This window comes from Pecten maximus, chromosome 14, assembly GCF_902652985.1.
Source record: "Pecten maximus chromosome 14, xPecMax1.1, whole genome shotgun sequence".
Lineage (NCBI taxonomy): Eukaryota > Metazoa > Mollusca > Bivalvia > Pectinida > Pectinidae > Pecten > Pecten maximus.
The window spans coordinates 21269090-21295476 of NC_047028.1; the positions used below are offsets into that span (position 1 = coordinate 21269090).

The 26387-nt window shown below is 35.0% G+C and overlaps 2 protein-coding genes across 2 annotated transcripts in view; one reads left to right on the forward strand and one right to left on the reverse strand.

Annotated features, from left to right (window-relative positions):
• The window catches only part of LOC117343002 (tyramine/octopamine receptor-like), a 30164-nt gene extending 15246 nt beyond the window's left edge, over positions 1–14918 (forward strand). Inside the window, exons 2-3 of the mRNA XM_033905328.1 lie at positions 9914–12062; positions 14786–14918. Coding sequence (XP_033761219.1) covers positions 9914–12062; positions 14786–14837 — 2201 coding nt within the window. The 3' untranslated portion in view covers positions 14838–14918. The remainder of the gene's footprint in view (positions 1–9913; positions 12063–14785) is intronic.
• LOC117343001 (26S proteasome non-ATPase regulatory subunit 1-like) overlaps positions 1–26387 on the reverse strand; it is a 220248-nt gene that overhangs the window by 148729 nt on the left and 45132 nt on the right. The gene's annotated exons all lie outside the window — the stretch shown is intronic.

The following is a 26387-nucleotide window of genomic DNA, read 5'->3' on the forward strand; positions in this document are numbered from 1 at the left end:
TCACAGTTAAACCTCGTTATCTCAAATTCTGATAACTTTGAAACTCAGTTAACTCAACGTTAACATTCAGTTTCAACCGTAAAAACTTAATGTGAAATATACACAGACACTTTGAATACTTGGGATATCTCAAGGTTTTTTCATAGCCCCACTGACTTTAGAATACAAGGTTTGAGTTTATTCTAAAATAAGGAAAATTGAAATCACTTTGAAGTACCTACTCAACAATTAAACCATCTGAGGATCTTAAAAAAAAAAGACACAATTTTTAAAGAACAATTTTTTTCATTACAATTTGAGTAGTAATTATATCTGGACCAGTTATTTGGAAGGAGAATTACTTTTTGATACTGTATTCTAACGCAAATAAGCTGAAAGCACTTGTTAGGTTTTGGGCAAACACCATTTAAAGGAGTTTGATATACATATTGAAGCTATTGAATGATTGTAATACCCATTTTTTCAGCAAAGACATTTAAAATAATTTTGTGATTCCTCTAATGTTCCAACTGAATGCCAGAAATGAATTAAGACACATGATTTTTTTTAAGTTTTAAAATTGATGTATTTTCAGGAATTAAACTTTATGGCCAAGCTCTGATTGCAGGACTATTTCACCCGGTTCTGGTGATGACATTTAATAAATTAACCATTTGGGTCCAGGCCAGCAGCGTCTGACTAACTGACCAGTGCTGATGGCCATTATTTGACATGATCATCTGTCTCTGACAAGGCCCACTAACCTGTTTATTTGTCTTATACAAACTTAGTAAAGTCACAAATCCTCTATCATTCAATTCCTCCCCGAACTTATCCCTAGTTTGTATTATGTGATGACTACCAGTAACTTATCCCTAGTTTGTATTATATATGACTACCAGTAATGATAATGCCTTGGTAATATATCATTCCTGGAACATCCAATGTTTTGTCTGTTTTGAAAGTCTTTTATTCTTTCATATACACAACTTTAAAATGAATAGATCTTGGATTTCAAAAAATTCTTCAATGATCTGTCCACAATTTCTGCAAAAATACCAAGAAGACGACAAATGTAACGTGGAAATTTCTGATCAGGATATACATAAAGCCCTCTCATGCCAGTAAATAATGGTGTCACACAATGGAGGTGGCTTACGAACTTCGTGATTTATCTGCCAACAAATGGTCTATTTTTTGTGTGACATGATCAATGAGGCCTCGATGTAGGTACAGTGATCAACGACTAGGCCATCGTAACCCTACCAAGGATGGGGTCAATACCTCCGTCTTGTAATCAGCCATGTTTGTGTGGCTTGCACATAGATATTGGCAGGCCATCTATCTCTCCGGTTATATCCACACATGTAATGAGCACCTCTGATGCGATGTCAAAACCAATGAAATATGATCATGCAATGATGATCTGACAGGGTGTAATGATGATGTAAAAGGGAGGTAATTTACTCAAAGGTTAATACAACTCTTAGGGATCATGACCTAGTTACTATGGTGATATGACAGAACTTGAAAGTAAAGGGAGGTAATCATATATATATAATTTACTCAAAAATGATATACAACTCTAAGGGCTCATGATCTAGTTACTACAAACTACATACAGGAATTAAAAGGGAGGTAATGTATACAAAATCTATATAAAAAGTTATATAAAAGTTATATAAAACTCTAAGGGCTCATTAACTAGTTACTACAAGGTATAGCACAGAGGTAAAAAGGAGGTAATTTATACAAAAGTTATACAAAACCCTAAGGCTCATGACCTACATCTAGTTACTACAAGGTATAGCAGAGAGGTAAAAGGGAGGTAATTTATACAAAAGTTATACAAAACCCTAAGGCTCATTACCTAGTTACTACAAGGTATAGCACAGAGGTAAAAGGGAGGTAATTTATACAAAAGTTATATAAAAAGTTATATAAAAGTTTATATATAAAACTCTAAGGCTTATGACCTAGTTACTACAAGGTATAGCAGAGAGGTAAAAGGAAAGTGATTTATTCAAAGGAGGCTATTGGGAAGTTGACAATCTGTGGTATAAATACCAAGATATTCCCACATTTGTCTGGGCGATGATTGCCAGGCTATCAACACACGAAGTCTCCCATCAGACTATGATAATCTAGGACAGACAATATACACCAGTTCTGAATGATGGTCTTTGCATGTACCTCCTAAAACAGAACTGATAATTTTGTTTCCCTCAATCTTAGTGTGCATCTCTGAACTCCCTAGACGGTGCAAGACAACCTCCACTCCAACATCAATAGAACCTTCTAAACAAACCAAAGGTTCAGTACACTACTGACATTTAGGGGTCAAAGGTTTTAAGCCAATCCCTAGATGTCCAGACATGGCAATGAAAAAGATAAGACCATTTGTAGACAAATGACCAGAAAATAGCTGGACATTTCTTCTATCAGACCAAAGTAGTAATATAAAACTGATATAGCTCTGATCTGACCAAAAAAACCTGAGATTGTTCAGATTTCCAGGAGTAGCAAATGTCATGCCATCAGAAATCTACTGAATTATTAAACTATATGCAGAAGTAGGATTAAGTATTTTAGTATATTGAGTGTACATAGCAGCACGACTGGGGTGCTATAGGTGAAAATCAACAATATCACAGACTAATTTAGGTGTAATATTTACCAAAGTAACCAATAATGTTGCAAAATTTACTTTGAAAACTAAAAATAAGTTTTTTTTTCGATTGGAAAGCTTTTTATATTCAAACTAAGGATTAAATAACAAAAGACCAAGTTTTGATAAGACTAAATGTTGTGTTTATATTCTATTACTGCATATACCAGGATATTCGACTGAATTTCCAGTCACAGACTAATATGCTCCATATCTATGCCTAGAAAAAACTGTCAATGACGCAGATTTCTTCATGACCAGAAAATTGCATTCTGTTGACAAGTCTCAGAGGATGGAACAGTCTAGCCCCTCCATTTGTTTCCAAGTCTCCACACAGACAATCACCATAAAGGGATGGGTCTGGGATGGGACATCTATCCCTAATCTAACTCCAAAGTGACGTCAAGACTACTGTAAACAGCATCAGTATCTGATTCATTCCCAATCCTTGTTTCGCCACTCATGATGGGGATCAGCCCCTGTATTAGCTATAAAAGCTGTTTGTGTACAAGTATCAAAGAAAATGACACATTTCTGACATTCGTATTGTATATGATATATCTGCTGGGTTTACACAGAGATGAGTCTGATAACATCTCTCCTAATTGGTAAACAACATGTCCCCATGTTACCAGTAACACCACAGATAGATCAACATGTCTCCATGTTACCAGTAATACGACAGATAGATCTGTGTTACCAGTAACACCACAGATAGATCAACATGTCTCCGTATTTTCAGTAATACGACAGATAGATCTGTGTTACCAGTAATACGACAGATAGATCTGTGGGAACAGAGTTTAATACAGAATAACTTCCTGTTTGCAAATCAGAAACTTATTAAATGATCGTACCTTTAGTGAAAAAATTCACCCATGCAAATTTCCTTACAGTAGAAATCTACACATCTTCACATAGATTAAGATGAACTTCCATATTAAAATTATATAATGAAAATCAGTTTTATCTCTCAAAACTATGTAATCATAATTCTTTGAATCTCATTTGATTCAATACCTTCGAATTTACATGTTACAGTACATATGCCCAATACTATCATTTTGATCATAACACCTGCAGTTACCCGAGATACGTAATTCTTTGAATCTCATTTGATTAAACACCTCTGAATCTACATGTTACAGTAGATATGTCCAATACTATCATTTTGATCATAACACCTGCAATTATATAATTATCTGAGATACAATTAGTTTCATATTGTGTAAGTTCCATTTTTCCCCAACTGTGACATCACAACTAGTGTTAGATGCAGTATGATGTCACAAAAAGAAGGAATGAAATGAAATAAGGTCATGTAATATTCTCTATCAGAACATTTTGTGAATTTTTTTTAATCTTAATGTGTGACCAGAATCTTATATTAATTTATAAGATTTATTAAACCTGTCAAAAATTTTATTATCCAGGTTCTAATCCTTACTCTCTGAAATGAAAATTCATATAAGTTATATCAGACTTGATATGTGTAATAAATATGCTAATTACTGCTAAATCTACTACACATTGATAGTCATGCTGATTTGTATTAATATTGATAGATTAGCATAGCCCTTAAAACTCTGTGATCTAACATTAACTATTTATCCTAGGAAATAATTTTGATTTACTCATCGGTCATGTAGTTAGATTGACTGTACGACATGTTCCAGCCAGCCCTCACACATCATATCCTCGATCCATGGAGCAATGTTACAGATTTCTTTTTTTAAAAATCAGAGTCATCAGAAAATATTGCCTTACATAGCAGGAAGCTTTAGACACTGACAACTCCAAGGAGAATGATTAATGATCACAGTTGAAATAGACCATGTCTATGGCATGGCAGTTACTTAACTTGTTAGAGGATCTCAATATCGAATAAAGATCATAATAATAGCTAGCTGTTATGTTTACCTAAGTAGGACATAGATTTGTTTAATTGCTGTGTAAATAGGCCAGTTTTCCATAGGCCAGTAATACACTAACTAAGGTACAAATTCATTATTAAAATAGATACATTATCATAGCGGATATAGATTTTTTTTGTACAGATAACAATCGTATGGATTTTTTTCCCATTTCTCTTGCAAAGCACATGCACTTGTCCAGCACAAATGCTAATAGAAATGCAGTATTCAGAATAATATGTGGTCATGACTTGAGTCGTAAATTAGGTGCAGTGAGAGCTGTTTTACTCAGCATGAATTATTATGTTTTATCACGCTCGTGTCAATCGACACATCAACTGGTATATGCAGCTTTAATTAACATGATAGATTTTGTATGCACCATTAGTTGATATTGCCTAACCACTCATAAAACATTTTACAAGAAAATTCTTACTTTACCTGATAGTCATGTGACCTGCTGCAGTTATACACAACAAATTCTTCCTTTGCAAATCTTCAAATTTTCACTTACCTAAAATGATAAAAACATAAAAAAAATGTGGTCAAGTGATTGTTTCAATAAAGGAGTCTTTAAAAAGAACTCTGAATAAATAACTGGAAAATGTCTGTAAGACATAAATCCCCACTGCCTAACTATACCTTGAAATAAAGTTTGGTGAGAATCACATCAACAGTTCCTGAGATTAGCAAGTTAACTTTGCATCAGGCCAGGACAGGACAGGCCAGGACAGGACAGGACAGTGACAGGACAGGACAGGACAGTGACAGGACAGGACAGTGACAGGACAGGACGGACATGGGTATACTATTTCCCCTTTTTCATGAAGGGGAAATAAAAATGACATCGACTTTAAAACCAATTTATTAATCTGCTAAAATACATTTTTGGAGCATAAGATATATATTTTCAATTATTTTGAGCATATGTCATGTATATATTTCTAAAAAAAAGTATTTTGCCATAATTCTATTTTTGGTAATATCTAATTGAATTGCTTCGTTTACAGTCGCCATTTTATAGAGCAACATCCTACTTTCTGAGAATTTACAGGTTTAGGGTATAGACATACACTCCCAACTTCTCTTGCATAATTGATAATTGCATTCCAGATTGGTTCACAGCAAACATATAGCTGTGGTACAATTCAAGTACTCAAGTTTTTCTTTGTCAGAGATCTTTATATCTCCAAGATTGAGGAACACACCTCAATTACTGTTGGGAGGTATTGTATCCAGGGTAATTTAAGTCAGATGTACTCTTTAAATTAATGAAAACCTAACACAATGATCTGATGTCGCTGTCATTCACATGCTTTTAGGTCTTATTCATTAATATGCTTGACAGTCATGAACCATGAGGTATTTATTGGTGATAACACAGGATTTATAGCCTTTCTTGTTGATTATTTATTATACATGGAATTTTATCCACACATATTTTCCATCTTTCAAAGTCAAAAACTCATAAATGTAAAATGAATAATGTCAGATTTTTACCATACTTCACAATCTAATATCACAGAACTGCACATTCACAGCAGACCATATTGTATATTTATACATAAATCAACCCCCTTCCTTTAAAAACACGGAAATCATCTGAGGGATTTGATGGGTTTTTCTGTCCAGCAACTGTTGCCATTATACTATGATGTGTATTGGTGTGTACTATTTCTTCGAGGAATTTCAGCCCTTCCCAGAATGCTCTGACCCCATATATTGTTGCCTAACACGTCTGCTGATCTGCTCAGACGTCAGTCAGATAGGATGAGATTCACATCAGCCAAAAAATGATGTGGTATTGTGAATTTATCATTATCCAGATGTTAAGTTTTTGCAATAACTTGTTTTGGTTTTTTGTGATGGAAACTTGTTAAGTTGGGGTTTTTTGACAGGCACATCAACCTTTAACTTCGACAAGGAGTGCTTAAAATAAAACATTTTCTCCCATTTTAACTTTGTATGATAGATTGAAACACAGGTCAACCAAAGTTTACCTCTTAAAACATTACATGGAAACAAAACCTTTCAAACTATTCTGAGTTTGATGTATTAGAAAACTTATGAACCTGTGTGTTTTTAATCAACCTGAAAGTGGGATGGGAATACACTAGAATGTAAGATTGATTAATCATCCAACTATTGTAAATAATAATTTACCTCAAACATGTACTAATCACTCTTGTCAGGCCTAGAAAGTGATGCTTGAAGGGGTCATACTATGGCTGAAAAACGAAAAAATCCACATGGATGCATGGGCAGGCGACCACCATACCTTAATTTTCACATTTGATTGGGGAAGCAAATTGTTATTGCCAAGGTAAAATGTGAGTTTGTTACCATATATACCACATGGATTCATAACATACTACTTCTTTTGGGGGAAACTTTTAATAAAGTTTAGTGCAGTGGTTCGTGTCTGATCTCTTTCAGTCTAGCCTTGGTAAAAGTAACAGTTTGATTGGTCTAGCCTTGGCAAATCAAGCCTTGGTAAAAGTAACAGTTTGATTGGTTTAGCCTTGGTAAAAGTAACAGTTTGATTGGTTTAGCGTTGGTAAAAGTAACAGTTTGATTGGTCTAGCCTTGGTAAAAGTAACAGTTTGATTGGTCTAGCCTTGGTGTAAGTAACAGTTTGAAAGGTCAGACCTTGGTGCAAGTAAAAGTTTCATCAGTCAAGCCTATAAGCAACTAACAGTTATTGATTGGTGTCAAGTTTAGAGCTACATATTTGTACATGAAATATAAGTGTAGGATGTCAACACTATAAAAGTCAACATTATGACTTGTTTTCAATACTGGTAGGGTGTGGAAATAGCTAGATCGCACTGATGGATAGACGCCACACTAAGATTGATGAGGCGGACTTAATGATATAGCACAAGTCCTTCACATCACATTTCACTGTTTTTATCTGTTAAGTGACACAAATGTTTGATAATCAATAAAAAAAAATTATTTTCATTACAGCAACCGATCCCAGTAATTCTTAAATAGAGTGAGTCAACAGATATTATGCATGATACACATCAATGCTATTCAGGCAGTTCACTGATGGTGTTTCACACCGAATGGTTTGATATTCATACTTAATTAATCTCTGTCATTAACATTCCTTCCATGACAACAGTATATAATATTACTAAAGGCATACATATAATTACACACACAAGTCATTCATATATCCAAACCTTTATTTATTCAATTTTAACCAAGAATTCTTCTGGTATACAATGAATAATTATTAGGGACAAATACACGATCAGTTCTGAAGTAATAAGGGTCTTTCATACCAGCCCCCGTAAGCTATCATAATTTAATATAGGATGGTGCCCTTTAGTGGTAGTCAGTAAGAATATAATTAATTTGTAACTGATTTTAAAGTTATATCACCCAAAATTGTATTGTAGAATTAAACTGACAGATCAACAACAATAGAAATAACAATTATTAATTATTATTTGTATGTTTGCTAAAAAAAAAATTAAAAAAAAAATAAAAATTATTGAATTCTACAGACAAGTAAACAATAATGATAATCATTATCTGAATAATTTGACAGGATTTGAGACCTTCATATAAAAGACATCATGTTATCCAAAGAAATCAGTAAACTGCTGGATGTTTTCCCTTCACTGCTATAACTCTGCTGCCTAGCTGTATTTATGTAAAATATATTGCCGTAAAATACATAAATCTTGCCTAAAATTTTTCTTTGCATACCAAGACTAGGAATATTTCCGTACACCGAGACCAATAAATAAATATCTGAAGACAACTGAGAGTGAAATAAAATTACAATCAATACACATTCCTTTATTAAGTTTTAGGAATCCAGTATATATTTCATTATACATTAAAATTTGTGATTCCCTTATGAATGTCTGTCTGTGTAATCTGTAATCAAACAACTAGATACCACGCCAGACAATAAAAGTCACAAAGAAGTCGTCAGCATCTGTACCTCAGACAGGAGACATAGTAAATAGAATCTAATTTCAACTGATGTTTTCAAATAAATGTTCATCCACAGAAAACACGAAACCTAATTTAAAATTGTAATATACTATCAATGACTACAAACAAATTGTAAAAATACATGCCAGTTACCAGTCCACAGTAAAAAAAAAAACCCTGATATTTGTGTAACATTTCATATTTGCGAGTACCACAGCATCCAATGGCAAAGAAGAATATTTACTTTCCACCAGAAATATTATCCCTTCTTATATAAATAAATGAAACATTCAAACAACCTTTTTTGAAGACTAATTCTCTTATTCCCTGTTAAAGAATTACTTCCCCTGAATTCTCATATCAAAAAATTATTTCCCTTGTCCAAGAGTTACTTCCCCTTATTTCTCCTGTTGATTAGAGTTGTATTTATAATTCCTTGAAATCAACATTGGTAGGGCAGACAACTTGGTGAGGATACTAAACCGATAAGTACGTACAACACGTGACATTTAGTTACATGAGGACACCTGACATTAAGTGCTGGCATTTTATAAGAAAATATTCTATTAAAATGAAGTCACATAGGTTAACTTACCCAGTCTAGCAGGACTACTCATGATATAAACTCTACTCAGCCCAGGGAGTCTATAGCATGCTAACATTTACACCATTTACATGTATAAAGTACACTGTTATAAACTATCTTACTCCCTCCTGGATCAGAGTAAAGCTACAGAATTACATACTTATTTCATTAATGGGTTTTATGGTATGGAGGATGGATTCCGTAAAGTTTGATATTTCAGCATGAAAACTGATTTCAATATTCTTCTGCTAGATTTTATTTGCAATGAAAGTAATCATTTAAGTAGAGTAAACTCAACTAATCAAATAGTATTTAGGACACGCCTGTAAATATTACAAATTATACAAGTAAAAATAAACCTGTCTGGAGTTACAAACTTTCACCAGACAGTCACGTTATAACATGTGTAGAATACCTGAAGGCCTTCTCAATCTAAACCTCAATACCATGCTGCTTAAAACACTACCTAATAAACTTTCATATTCTCAAACCTTGTCTAATCTGACCTTTTCTAGTCCGAATAAATTAGGCCGTGTTCTCCGCCATTGTTGTATGATTACATATGTAATCTTGGAATCCCATTTCGGGGGGAGGGGTCCAGATTATACAGTTTATTTGTAGAATTTAACATTACTGTAGTTAACCTATTAATAATAATGTATGAAATTCATTATCATTTTCTATTTTTTTAAACTGATATGACAAACATTCGTATGACATACTTGAAATTATAACCATAAATCTGCATGAGAGCCATTTTGTAATTTTAATTTTTCATAATTTATATAATGTTTTATTTTTAAATTCCAGGTTACTTCCCCTTTGATGCTGGCGTGTGCGTATTCTGGGTTGCTGTGGATGTCCTTATGTGTACAGCCTCTATCTGGCACATGTGTACAATGTCTATGGATCGTTTCTTCACACTAAAGTACCCAATGCGGTACGGACGCAACAAGACGAAAATGATGGTGGTTCTAAAAATATTTTTTGTGTGGATAGTGTCCATCACCATTTGTAGTCCAATATTCATATTCGGGGCCAAAGACACAGCAAATGTGTACAATGAAGGATTGTGTGTGCCAACTGTTGCAGAATTCGTAATTTATGGCTCAATTTTCGCCTTCTACATCCCTCTGACTATAATGCTTATTACATATGTATTAACAATCAGAATACTATGGAAAAACCAGCTTCTCATGAAAAATATAGAGCGTTCTAATAATTATAGACCTCGTAATCGATACGGAGAGAATCGCTGTGTGATACGTACATTATTATCTCCCCCTAGCGACGATGAATCCCGTAAGGTTAGTTTGGGTAACAATAGTGATACAGATGCTACAATGTTAGCTGGAATTCTGTCCCAACAGGACAACCTCGACCCGAGTACACCCAATCAGGACACTATTGATCCTCAAGGTCAGTATGACCTCCCCCCATCCTCGGCACAGGGCATGGAGCCCCAGCACAGCGAAAGACTCATTACTTCTCCTTTTAAAGGAGAATCTAATCGGTCAGCCTCCATGTCGTGTCTGGAAATTCGTGTGTCAAATCCATCTGATGAGGACAGCTGTCAGTGCGATTCACAGACTGACTTACTCCGATCAAAATGTGATTCCTGTCAGAGTGGAGAACAGGTCAACCTGAACCCAAAACTTAATATGTGCTCGTGTGAAATGCAAATAAACTCTGGAGTTAAACCAAGTCTGTGTCCATGTGGCTCACAAACTAACGTAATGGCTACATTGGATATGTGTAAGTGTGGGTCTGGCATAAAGACCGTGAAACGTGACAGACACACTGACAGACACACCCTCCATTGTGCTGCGTCATTTAACAATATGCCTAACCTGGAGAATGGCATGAAATCTTCACCCCAACGACTGTCAGAGACTGTCCAATTTCATAGCTGTGGCAACCTCACACGAGATTTCAAATTCAAGGAATGGAAGCAACACTACTTCCAAATCCAACGAGAAATGGACCAATGCTTGAAGGACAGTTGTGGTTCACCAAATAAAGAACATTCCTCCCCAAACAAGGAGCATAGTCATTGTTCCCCAACTAAAGAACATTCCTCCTCAAACAAGGAGCGTAGTTATTGTGTCCAAACTAGGGCGCATTCCCCGATTAAGGATCAAACTCCAAAAGAACGCTCCCCTCGGAAACTGTCAGCCAGCCATGGCCATATTCCTGATAGTGGTGATGAAGACAACACCTATCGTGTGTATAGTCACAGTCAGTTAACAGATACAGGTTACAATACTATGCGGCAAACCATGTACGAGTCATCCATTGATGACATGGAGTCGTCTTCTTCATCAGAGTTTCTCACCATCAACCTAAATCCCAGCTCATTCCACATGTACCGTTTAAGTGTGCCGCCGGATGCCACGATGCCACTCTTACAAAAGTGTAATGGTACAGCTGTTGGAAATGGTCACTGTGTAAGTGACGACAGTCGGCGGCCAAGTACCGAGTCGCCGGAGCATGTCTACTTCAAACGACATGACCCTTCGAAAAAGAGTATCAAATATTTATTGAAACGTTTCAATAAATCTCAAGGTATGAAGCAAATTCTGTCTAAAAAAGCGACATCTAATGAGAAGAAAGCCTCCAAGGTTTTAGGAATTATCTTTGCCGTGTTCGTGGTTTTATGGACTCCTTTCTTCATCGTGAACATCCTCTCTGTGTCGTGTGCAGCGTGTATGTGGGCGTTAACGCCGGAAATGATGTCAGTGTTTGTGTGGATGGGATATATTGCCTCACTGGCCAACCCTATCATATACACCATGTTTAACACGGCTTTCCGCCGAACATTCATTCGCATACTCAAGTGCCACCTATGTAAGCGAGGTGGATTTCGTATGGATAGCCTAGCTATTAGTTATGCCGCAGCATCTCAGCTAAACACGGACAGAAGGAATACTATGACAGTCTTGCTGAAGGACGACCAAAGGTGACAATGAAACTGTGGTGGCGGTTCATATTTAAAGTGCATGTCTGAACACACAACATATAATGGAAGTCAATAACTCAAGTTCAAGGTCATGTGTAAGTTAGATAAAATTTGATTCTCATTAAATTTGTTATGTTGACTGAATTTCTGATTTTATACAAAGGTAAACAGACGCTGGTAAGGAATTCAAAATATTATTAAAATAAAAACTCAATAAACTTCAACAAGATCATAAGAATAAAATTTTAATGAAACCATCAACACAAAAAACAAATTGAGAATGTTGAAAAATACAATGACCTTGAACTTGTGAGACTTTGACCTTGAGAGTGACCTCCACAATACTTTGGTCTGCGGGCAGACTAACACTGAGTAGCTGGACCCTCGGTGGTTATATATATATGGTATAGGGTGCATGTGCTGTGTATTTATTTTTTTAAATGTTCATGTCAAATCTGCTGATATGTTTGAACTAAAGACTGAAGCATCCGACTGAAAAATCATCTGATGTACATACAGTATTAACCTAACGCCAATATAACTAAATCTTAATCTGTACTATAGCTTGTCAACAAACGACTACTGTCAAAGAAACTAGTTAATGAAACTTGTCCTCTGTCAGTACGTTTTTGTTTTATTTCATCAAGATAAATAAGGTTTTCGATGAAATCAACTCATGGTTCTCTTACTTCTGGTTTCTCCATTTTAATTGTTACCTGAGGCATCATATAAAGAGTTTTGGAGTTTTAACATTTTATCAGTATTCAATACTGTATATCATTTTCTTTCCATGAATATTTTCATAATAATTGTTCATCAATATTTAGCAACCAGTGTTATTGTTGTAAATTTTATTCTGATTACAAAATTAAAAGTCATGGTTTTTAGGAGACCTCTTTTGAATTTGTTATGAAAATAAATGTGTCAATCAGTATTTCTTTAATTATCCCAATGTTGTACCTTTGTTTCCATGGTTACGGTACGTTATGTATGACATATTCAATGTAATCACTGTTTTAGAATTCATTTTTATGGTCACGGTACTGGACATAGGATACAGTATTATATTTTATAAATTTTTGCATGAATGAGTTTTTAACTTAGTAAATATTTATATTTCACAACGTAAAGTTCCCTTGAAAAATCTGCATTATACCCTGATAATAAAAGATTTTTATAGCATACCATATACATTTATTTCTCAATTTTTAATACAATACCTATATTCTTTTGATAAAAAGCATTTCAGAATACAGAAGGTTTACATCACCAACCAGGACCAGTAGTTCTTGGCATAAAAGATATTTATAGCGGAAGTCCTTTAAGAGCTGAGCTTTTATTACAAAGTTAATGTCATTTACGTAAATCTTAATGTCAAACTGGCATCAAGTTAAATATTAACTTTTAGTCATTGTCAAGATTCTTCAATAATCCTAAATTATGTCAAAGTAACTTGCATCTTTTACAGGAATATAATCTCCAAGGGGATATTACTTCAACCTTTATTGAGGGGAGGTAACTCTTTTTACAGCTTAATTTATTTCATTACATTTATATTTAAAAATCAAATTCAGAATCAGTGCTCAAATACAGGTTCAGGTCACTGGTGATTGGTATTGAAGCAACATGCCAGATAATAATTATACCAATTATCTGACATGTGGTTATAGGGACAAATTTAAAACTGAAAAAAAAATCAGCTATAATTTTATTTGTTTTGGAAATTAAACAAAAACATTATATTCACATTTTAAAGCATGAAAATAGAGAGGAAAAATTGTCTCAAAAGTGAAAAATAATACAATATTTTAGAATGACTCTTAATAGCTGTGTGTTAGCTATTTGTGTAATTATTTGTAAAAAAAAAAATTCAAAAGACATTTGTAAAATATATGCACAGCCTAAGTCAAAAAAAATAATACATGGTTACAATGCAAGATAAACAACAAAAAATACAAAATCAACATATCTCATTATTTAATTGTTTACAAAACATTTTTCTTCAAAATTAATCCAGGCAATGGTATATGAGCTTCTATATCCAATCTCACTACCAATTATAGTCAAATTGTACTAAAACTTTCATGGTCAGTTGATACTATAGAATGCTGTGCAACACATGTATGAAAGACAGGAATGAAACATACCGAGGAAATTATTTATAATTTTGTAATTTTTCTTTGTTTTCACACCAGTCCTTACCAATTCCTCCAGGTTGGCATGTGATGTTTACCTTTCATTTGGCAGAGTAATCACCCCATTAATACTGAATTTAACTTAAATCCTGACAAGTTATGGCGAGGTGTTGAAATGGTACAGTGTCTGATTGTCTCTATTGACACACTCAACCTGGGGTCATTTTTATTTACATGTTATAATTATGGCTAGTATACAATGTAAATTATATCTAATTGCAAATTAACTACACAAATGTTATTTGTTTGTAAATCAATGTATCACATTTTGTTAATCTTCAACATTTGTGTATATATACCTAAAATACCTTCATTGGCTTTAGATTTGTTTCATTACTGAATATCCCATCTATGAAGAGTTTTGATTATGCCCTCTGGGTATTAATTAGAATAAATACGGTACCTTTGGCTCACATGGTTATACTGCAGTTATTGATATATAGTAATTCAGGTTTTACTGAAAAGTAGTAGTATTTTATATTAGGAGCTCATCTCATTTTAAAATGTCATTAAATGATTGTATTTCAGACGTGAATTCCAGAGTCATGCTGTTCATCTTCTACTCAGAAAATACCAGTAAAGCCAATGTGTGTGTATGGGCCAAACAGAAATATTTATAAACAGATATTTTGTGAAATAAACAACTTTCATTTACAATAATTCCAGGTCTCTTCTTATCATTCAGCATACAATATATATGTGAATTACTTATTTTTGTATTTTTTCCAAAATATTTAAGAAACAATTCAAGAAATTCTAGCATAAACTGAAATATTCTAAACCAAATGACCTGTTATCCAAGCAGTGTCATGATTTCATTTTAAAAGGTTGGAAATACCAAGTATAACCCACCAGACAGTATAATCAGCAAAGCCGGATAATTGAATGGAGGACAGCGATTCAGCCTCTGGAGCCAATCCGATCAGGATTTACAACTCTACCAAACTATCCTCATCACCTTTCTGGACTGACAATAACAAAACCTCATCACCTTTCTGGACTGACAATAACAAAACCCTCATCACCTTTCTGGACTGACAATAACAAAACCCTCATCACCTTTCTGGACTGACAATAACTAACCCTCAGCACCTTTCTGGACTGACAATAACAAAACCCTCATGACTTTTCTGGACTGACAAAAACAAAACTCTCATCACTTTTCTGGACTAGCAATAATATATAATACCCGCATCATCTTTCTGGACTGACAATAACAAAACCCTCATAACCTTTCTGGACTGACAATTACAAACCCTCAGCACCTTTCCGGACTGGCTTTGAAAATCAAGATTATTCCGAATCTACCAACCACTCACTATGGCACTATGGTTCAAGTTTCCGATATTTGTGTAGTTACAAAGGTATTGCCCAGACAAAATTGTCTTCAAAAAGCTCTTACTTGACCTTTGACCTTTAGGTTACCTAATAATGAGTGCACTGCACATGTCGGGTGCAAAATACAGTCAATGTTAAAGTTACACTATGATATCTTAATAGTTTAAACCTTATAGCCAAAGAATGTTTTTAATGATTTTCTTAAACCTTTGGCCTTGAGGTCATGCAAGGTCACAAAATATTGACAAGTTGATGTTACACCTAATCAAGCAGAACAAATACAGTTTCACAGGAGTACATGTAAAACCAGGTCATTTAGTTTAATCACATGTTTTAATATAGTTTTATTTATCTTACTTATCTAGTAGACATATGACTTCGGTTTTGACACCACTAATTAATTTAGATAGATTTAACTCTTCTACCAGAAGAAGACAGGGTGTTGTTTGTTTTTTCTTTCTATCAAAATATTATTCACCCAAATTCTGATTGGTTGATTTGGCATAGAAGGCTGCAACATCAAAAAGCTGTTAAACTTCGGTTAATGGTGATATTATACAAACATAATGCCTTTCACCTTAAAACCAACCATTAACCTCAAGTCGTGTAGTGGTTCCTATATATACAAAGCATAGTGTCAGGAAAATTTAAAATGTATCTTCTGTACTCAGGCCGGAGTCGAAGTTCTCAAAACACAAGTTCTTTTTAAATACCTTAATGAAATTAAAGTATGATTAACATCAAAAAATGATTATTTTTCTCAAAATCTAATTCATTCTTTCCTGTCTAACTGTATGTGGCATCACGTAAATGGCTCATAATCATTAAGTCCAAATTTTCTGATGAAGGCGTTTAACATGTTTCGAACAGCCCAGGTATTCAGCGAAAATTGTCTGGCGACTGAATATCATTGCAGACAGCATCCATCAAATGTTCCTTGTAAATTAACAATCGGCTCCAGTAGTGGAAGGTTTTGACGAAGAAAAAGCTATATATATATATACAGATAATGTTATTGATTGAGTCTGCCCAGGAGATAAACATATATATAACAATTTGACTACTGTAAATTATATTAAAAACTATCCCCTGTATATAAGGACCAAAACTAGTAAGGAATATGTATTACTGTGATTTGTATTTGAGAGCCTTTCAGATATGATCAGATATGTTCCACTGAAACCATACAATTATACCAAGATGAAATAAGGAAGATTAATTGACAATATTGAATGACTCAGGGATTAAGTGCATAATTCTACTGGGCTTGTAGGGGTGATGAAATGTATATATGTATTTGATGGAACAAATGAGCCAATTCAAAGCTTCAACATAAAGTTTCTATGTTCAGTCAAACTGGACAAATGGTAAGATACCTATCGATTCAGTAGACTCAATTTGACTATTGCATTTATCCAGCAGTATAAGTCCATGTCTGGTAATAAGCCCACCCAGATCTAATGCAGTTCAGTATAAATGCTAACAAATGTGGTTCTGCAATAAGTTCACATCACCATCTGTAGTCAAATTTTGTTGTGTGTTAAATGTCTCTCAGGACTTATCACACAAAAATACAGCATGCGACACCCAAAGGTACTCAAACATAATTTGGTAACAGTCGCTAATGGTGTTTGTTTTGCTTGTCTGCTGGTTTATCACCTTGTAAACAGGGGAGGTCTCTTTGTAGTAGTTGGTGACTACCTCACTGAATAACATATGAAAGGCCCCTCACAAGCCATCCAGAGCTATTAGGGTAAAGAGTCTTGCCCATGAACACAACCACAACAACACAGACAGCCTGTTTCTCTGACACGGATAGGGAGCGATGAACCTTTTCACTTGAGGTTATGCTGCCTGCGTTCTTACTGACCAAGCTATCATGGCCCCTAGGTGATGGTATACCTGATAACACAGGCTACCAAGGGCCTTAACTCTTTATATAGTGGGATACAAGATCACATTTCCGTAACATTTCTCATTACAAAGAAATTAGTGTATTTTAATGCAAACACCAGAATTAATTTAACAAGTCTGTACTTATGCCATCAATTTACTTGATAAGACTCCCAGTGATCATTATAAAGATATAACAGAATTTATTTGTAAATGAATATACACAAAAAGTAATAACTTAATTACCACTCTTATGTAATATGTTTAATGGATTTTTGATGGCCACAATTTTAATACATTCTTTGGTGGAGGTATCTTGTCTATAAAACTCCGTTATTAACAAGTGGACGATACTATACTGCATATAAAGCACACACAACTATAGACAATATACGCAATGTACTCAGTGTGGGACCAGGATTTATATAAATGTTTAAAATAATACGCTCTTAAACAAAACCAAAACATGGGAGAAATATCGCCTAAAGGAGATTTAAGATTCTACATCCCTAAACTTGCTCTGATACATGCATGAAATTATTCATAAAAATTTGCAATTCTAAGGGAATATTTATGAGTTTTTTTTCTCTATCTGGAAACAAAGCTACCATCATAAATCTTTATTTTCTATTCTGTAAAATATCCATCGAATATCAATCTGTTTTACATCATATGACATATTTCTGTCGCCTTGTTCGTGAATTATAACTGATACACAATATTGGTAAGGAAAGATGGATCAGATATAGGGAAATACTTATTACAAAGAAATGTGATTGCAGGCGAGACCAATGCTAGCATTATTTCCATCTGATGCCCAGTTAATTGGACTGCATATAGTAGGGATGATAAATGGCTTCTGAATCCGGAGGTGCGACAGAAAACCACAAACATGGACTCAATACATGTTCGTAATTATAGTCCACTGCTCCAAATTCCAAAACCATTACACCTGCATCCCTGTTTAGGCAGCAGGGCTCTAAGGCAAGAAGAATCGGGTTGTTCTGGTGCTTCTACACTAGGGATGGAGCTACAGATGATGTCACACCAATCCCCGCCGGCGACGGTGAAGCATCACAGAACTACGACTAACTAAGCAAGGCCATATTAAAACCTCGGAATACTGCTACCCAACCATGGTTTTTATAATTGGCCCTTGTTCTGAATTAATTTCTTTATGCAACAATAATTGTTAAATTGATCATGAAACACTAATGGGGTAGGAATATCTATATGGACCATGTTCCTGCGGCAGGAAGTTGTTTGTTGTATGGTGGCCAATCAACATGATCTTGATATACACACAGACAGGAGTAAACAGATTAGAATACACAAAGTCTGTAAAGTATGTAAATGGGTATGAGGCTATGACGACTTTCTATAAATAAGGATTGTTTTTATTTTCTGTACCTACATCAGGCTATGATGACTTTCTATAATTAAGGAATTGTTTTTATTTTCTGTACCTACATCAAAGTGTACTTTCTATAATTAAGGATCGTTTTTATTTTCTGTACCTACATCAGGCTATGACGACTTTCTATAATTAAGGAATTGTTTTTATTTTTTGTACCTACATCAAAGTGTTTCTATATTGAAGTAACTACATATTTTACTTGGTCCTCGTACAGATATAATACACAATCCTTATATTTATACTTGGTAACCATGGCATTTCATGAAAACATTTCAAAAATAAATTACCTTATAAGCATCGATCATTTGAATAGCAATGAGTTTGAGCAATTGAAACGTTTCTATAAAAACCTTAACCAAGCTGTATGGACAACGCCAATGCCAACGCCGGGGGTATAATAGTAATAGCTTCGTCCTGGAAAGCTAAAAATGATCAATTAAATAGATGTTGAGAGTTAATTACTGACACAAGTCCACAATGTGTTGTCCCTGAAATGACTTTATGAAGTTAAACCATATTCAAAATTCTCATCAACCAACTACATTAGGAAACACATCATATTAATTACAAAGTATGGTTTCCTTTTCTTAACCCTTTGCCACATGCAGGTTATAACACTTCAGCACTCTGTGCCAATAGTGCAAAGATACATTGTTGCAATGCAACATTATTGCGCTGACTGAAATATACATACACCATCTCAATGGCGGTTTTTGAGAAATTAAGCTTTGTTTTGATTAATTTTTCTAAACCTAATTTTGAAAGTGAAATAGTTGTTTTAGACATTTTTAGTAAGTTACAATTATGTTCAGAATTTCTTAAATTTTAATTCTGTGCTATTTTCTTTATAAAACCAACAACACATAACCACGAAATCAGCTGTATACAAACAGAACAGAAAAATTTCAAAATATTTTGACAATGTAATTTATAATTCATTGAATTCCTGTACATGAAATGATTCAACATTAACTCCCAAATGAAACAAACTGAATTTTCAAAGTTTTCACAAGAATATTTCAACAGTTCAGGCTTAAGCCTAGAATATATTATATCCGATGTCGCGACGAAGGAATGTGTATCCGACCATTTTGGGTCAAATCTACCTTCGTTTTTCAAATGCCGGCGAGCGTAGTTATTAGTGTGTCGAGCTATGGTGGAAACTGATTCTCATTGAAGAAAAGGTAGAAATAATCAATGGGACTTGCAGTATCAACATCAAAAGTTTCTGGAAGTTCTGGCCCCGTTTCCCTAACAAAATCATTTACTGTGATCGGCAAAAAATCTCTGTCAACATTACCTAATGGCGGCAGTACAACTAGTCGCCGTTCGTCCTCATTTTCGGACTCGTTATCTGTTGACAGTTCATTTAGAACATCGTTAAGATCAATATCTGACTCAATGTATTCAGGTCCAAAGCCATCGAACTCTAAATTATCATCATCGTCGTCAAAAATGTCGCGCAAAATCGTAGCCACAGCCGCCATCACGCCTCGTTGTTGTCACACTTTTCTACACTCATGACTCACACTTTCTAGGTTAATTTATTCAAAAACTTCCGTATGAATGACGTGTACAAATCTGATTGGTCGATGCATTGATATCTTCTTAAAATAGTATCAGGGATTTCCAGATAGGTGTCGCTCTCAATCACGGGATTTTCCATGTCTAAGTTTACCGAACCGGCATGGCGTCGAGAGGCGCTTACATTGAGATAACGTAGAGGCGTCGAGAAGCGCTTACATGGAGATAATGCAGAGGCGTCGAGAAGCGCTTACATGTGGCAAGGGGTAAAGGCGTCCAGAGGCGCTTACATGTGGCAAAGGGTTAATAGAGAAAATTGAAGGAATTCCAGGGAGGTAAAAAAACAGAAAATGGAAGCTGGTGGTAATCAAATTGTTTTTTTCTGATAATTAAAACTTAAAGAATGGGTAAAACACAGGGAACAACCACCAACAGAAAGGTTCTACCAATAACAGGCTTCCTTAGTGCGAGGAGAAGCCGCCTACCAATATACGTCAGAAAAAAATACCTTATACTTTCATTTTCCAAAGTCACGAGATGATCTTTGTTTGTTGGTGTCGATCATTCAACAACTGCAGAGGCGGGTAGGACCCATGGCTTTTTTCTATTAACGATGAGGTCATTTTTTTAAGATTTGTTTCTTTTGGGGATAATGGATCAGAGAGTAAGGGCTCCTTTTCTATTTCCTTGCGCTCTAGATAGCAATTCATCCTTAAGTAGTCACCAGTTGTGGTAGCAAAATTCAATACATTGGCAGGAGAAATGAGCGGAGGTTTTTGCACGTATCCCTGAAGGCGGATGAACTCACTGTGATCGATCCCCTCCAATCGTAACTTATCACAAATCAGAACACAATTTTTTTGTTCTCTATGTTAGCTTCACAATAAAAAAGATTCTTTAAATACTTAATAATTTTATCAATTCTGAAATCACAAAATAATCTTGAGAGAATAAATCGCAAAAAGCATTCCATTATTAAAATCAATTTACTACATATTCTTAATTACATTTTTATCAATAGTTTGTTCTTATATAGTCTTCTAAAGCTAGCTTAAGTACTTGTTGAATGGTGGAGAAAGCGTGGGTTATTAATACATATATATTCACGTCAGCCTGGCATTACGTCTCCAGCCACATGCAGTATGAGTATGAAGTAGATGAGCTGTCAGCCGTTAATACGTCACAACATCAGATAACAATTAGTCAGCACATGTCGTCCCACAATATATTTACATGACCATTAAGTTACCTCCTAGCGATTATGAGGGAATCATGCCTTTTACATAAGTAAGTTTTATCAATGAAATGTACTTATCTAACAGGGGGTAGTTGAAACCACTAAGGCATACAATCTATTGAACAATTAGTCTGGGGATGTCAGGGAGTGGAAGGATTTTATGATCCATTCCCACCTCCTGCTATCTGACAGAACTCTCCCCACCCTAATCTCAAAGTCAATTGAGCTTAAATCGTGACTACAAGCATTCAGCATTATATTGATGCAATACTGACGGGAGAAACCGTTGCTTAATTCCATAGCATTGCATCAAAACAAGCCCTGTAATATCTCAGAGGTCAATGGGTTTTGATAGGGAACAGCCTTTGTTAAAAGTATTTGTAGAAGCACATGCCTGGAAATATAAAGCCTTCTAAGTTACTGTGAACCCTAATGACATAAACTGAATAAGTATTTCCAGAAGACGTTTTAATCTTGTTGATTTTTACATTCTTCAACCTACGACTGTTGGAGTAACTGCTGTTTCTGCACTTGTGAACAATCAGAATTTTAATGTTTTACTTTCTAAATTCACGCTTACAAAGTGAAAAATCACATTACTGCCAAAGTTAGTATTCAACCATAGTTGAACAAAACAAATATTTAAGACGTATTTTGACACTATTAAGGCACCTTTGTTAAATTTAATAGATCCTTTATGGATTTCTTCATCATTTTTGTAGCTTTTCAAGACAAGCCCTTTTTTTAATTACTTATATTTGTTTATTTTATTTATCACACATAGCCCTCCACCACTGGGTTACGAGTTCAAAACCCACGCGGGGCATTTGCCTGGTACTGAGCCTAGGCTGATGGTTTTTCTCTGGTACACCCGCCTTCCTCCACCTCCAAAACCTGGCACATCCTTAAATGACCCGAGCTTTTAGTAGGACGTTGAGCAAGATAAACCAAAATAAACCAAAAAAGTCCTTTTAATTGTTTCCGGGATTTTTCAAGGCATGCATGTACACACCTTGAGCACACACCTAACTTATTAACCATTGTTTATTTTAAATACATACTATATTGTGTCCTTACACACTATACAGAAGATTGAGTAGCAACCTGTCAAGATTCTATAACAGCTAGGTTCTGTAAGAGTGAACAGCTCAATAATTTTCATATAGTAAATATTTAGGATCAACTAAATATGACAGGGTCCTAAAATGACTTAATGAAGAAAATTTAAATTTTCAAAGGAAATAAAAGCCACAAAACAACCTTTTAAAGTAAATTTTCATAAATATTCATTAAATTTTGAAATAGTAATCATTTCTTCTTGGGGAACAACAAAATGTTCTATAAAAGACGGCATTAAATACAGAGAACACTGGTATGAAATGCCTGAATTATGACAGTATATAGATATTTCCATATCTGTTTTAAAGTGTACAATCTTAATTTGTAATTCATCATGAACTGAGTGCATAATACAGCTATATACAGACCGTTTCTCATATAACTATTTAGAGCTGAATATTCAAACGAAAAAATCTGCTTTTCGTTTCAGCTGTAGAAGACCAGTTCTGCTATTCGTTTTAGCTGTAGAAGACCAGTTCTTGCAGTGCAAATCTATTTTCTCCCTCAAAGATGGTTATACACTATATGAACTGATATGAATGATGGACTGCTGTATCCGTTCCTGGCAGTATCTCTTTAATAACTCGAAAAGTAGTTGGTACCATTATCTCTATAGGTCCACTGTACTCTTCGTTACCCCTGGACAGTACTTACCGAGGTCAATCTGGTAAATTCATCATCCAATCATATCTCTGCTATTCCTGTCCCATGTATATTGCTCTATAAGTGCATGCTTTTAGTATCGACTCTGTCGTACAAGACAAATTTGGAATAAGAAGTGATCAAGTATGTTCTTAAAACTAGCAAATGTTTACATATTTCAAACCTAAAATACACCACTATATTAAGTCTTTTATATCAAAGACATCATCCACTTATTAACTTCATCAATTATTCAAACAACTTTTCTCCAGGAACTTCTTTAAATACATGGAACAACATCCATATATTTTGATGACACTACTTGTTGAGAGAACACAGAAGATTTCAATAAAGATTATGGTGTAGGACAGGAAATCAACCTTGGATATATCTGAAATGTGGAGGCAGAATTAAGGAAGAAAGTTCAAATTCACCTAAAATTCTGATTTATGGATCTTCAGTATAATGGATGGGCTCAATTGCAGTTTTCTTTTACCCAAACTTATCTGGCCTATTTCTTTCCTAACTGAGATCCTTGGAATTCCCTTGTGGCCGGAGTTCCTCCCTATTTTATTTTCTACAACAGGGCAAGATGTGACTCTTTTGTACTGATAATATCTCTGGCCTATTCCTCTGTTTTCTGATCAGGAATTTGACCATTTCCATCTAAAGGTGATTTGACTTCACACTCAAACACGCTAACCTGTCACATCCAGTCAGTCTAAAACTCCCATGGTAACCTATCCTTGTCAACACCAATATCCATCATCACTTTGTGTCCACCAATCAAAGAAAATGAAACAAAACTTACTGACATCCTAACCACCAATCATATTATGTGTTACAAAGCTGTCAAACTTGACTATGAATTAGAGCATTCTCCTTGTCGGCTTCATTTGAATTCCTGTACAACTGCTGACGAAGAAGAATTGTCCTGGTTTCTACAAATTCATCAGCATTCTGGATGGACAATGATAACAGCCCAAGGGCAATGACGATCTACACCTCTTCAATAAAAGGATATTTATTTAATTAGAAAACTAGAATTTAATCAAGGCAGGAGATTTGATCATACTTACATATAGACAGAGGTGTCAGCAACCGTTAGTCAGAACCACTCAGAATCGCTCACTAGAGGGCGCTGTTTGACCAATCATGTCACATGGTTAGTAGAGTGATTGGCAACTTATCACTTGATCACATCAACATTCTTGTACATTATAACAGTTACCTTGTTTGATTAATCTGTCCAAATTCTACTTTCTCTTTAGGATTATATAACATACATGTGTACATGTCAAATGTTATGGACAAAAATCAGCTCTTATGAGCTTCGCAATGGATAAGATTATACTCAGTATAAATATATCATCATTTACAATAAACATAAGCTCTCTTTAACAGCTTGTATATCAACAAGCAACAGAAGAAATCATAATTATCAATATCATAATCTGTGAAAATGAACAGGAATCCCCACATTAACAGTAGCCCAGCAGCCCTGGGCTGTCTGGAATCTGGTCAGACTGCCAGAATGTCCAGAGCGCAGTGGGCTGCCAACATTTTGAGCCAAATGTATGATGTATAGCTTAAATTTTCTTTACTTATTTCAAAAATATTTTGCAAAACTTTTTAGGAAACCGCATGGTGTAAAAACTAAAATTTTATGCTCAGAATGAACTGGATTGCAAGAAACTTTCGAATTCCATTTTTTTCCCAGGGTTAGGGCTGGGTGTTTGAGGGACGGCATGTCCCCTGGTCCTCATAGAGGGGCTACAGGCATGCACCTTTGGCTGGATGCATCAGATAGCTCATAGCTCAAAACCTGGCAGCCCAGTGGTCTTTCAAGGCAATGAATGATGATAGTGTCAATTGTTTGTTTGTTTGTTTGTTTTTGTTTAACGTCCTATTAACAGCCAGGGTCATTTAAGGACGTGCCTGGTTTTGGAGGTGGAGGAAAGCTGGAGTACCTGGAGAAAAACCACCGGCCTACGGTCAGTACCTGTCAGCTGCCCCACTTTGGTTTCAAACTTGCAACCCAGAGGTGGAGGGCTGGTGACAAAGTGTTGGGACACATTAACCACTCGGCCACCGCGGCCCCTGTTAGAGTTAACTCCACATAAACCTTCTCAACTTCCATGTTGATGACAGTTATCATCTTTACTATATCTGTATCAATATCAGCAATCTTTTAACTTAAGAATTTTACAAATAATATAAATTCACAATACTATGAATTACATATTTTTTACTGGACAGAACTGGTATCATCTTCATCTTGGAGAAACTAAATTTATCGAGAAGCACAAATATTTATCATTACTACAAAGAATGGTACAAAAATCATGTCATTTTACTGTATCAACATTTCCAAAGCATCCATTATCAAACAGAGAAAAACAAAGAAAAATCATTTCGAACAGTGTAATAATTCTTCGGCCTTCATTTGTCATGTTTGACAGCCATACGTAGACTTGTTATCATGAGACACAATGGTGATGGTAGAATAAGCTCCACTGTGTATTCCGGTGGCTGCCTGTCAGAGTATTGTGATAAACCCAAACAAGTATTCTGCTGGCAATGTCAATGTGTTGTTTTGGCTAGCACGAAGCATTAACCCCGATTGTTACAGTGTGATCAGATTCTAAGCCTAAGGACACCCACGTTTAGTCAATAGCATTAACCAAGTTTATACCACAAAAACCTGTTAACAATATGCTACAATGTAGAATTAACACACCATCATGGATGCCTGGGGACAATGTGCTGTCTTGGCGATATAGAGCAGGTCCGAGTCCACCGACAAGGAAACATCTCACTAAAAACACTATAGGAATGGGCAGATTAGCTCCAGTTAATGACCAACTCAATAAAAGAAACTTTAAAATAAATCCTTAAAATGTCCTCACTATCAAACCAAATGAACACTGTTGTAATTCTATTTGTCTCCACATGGGTTT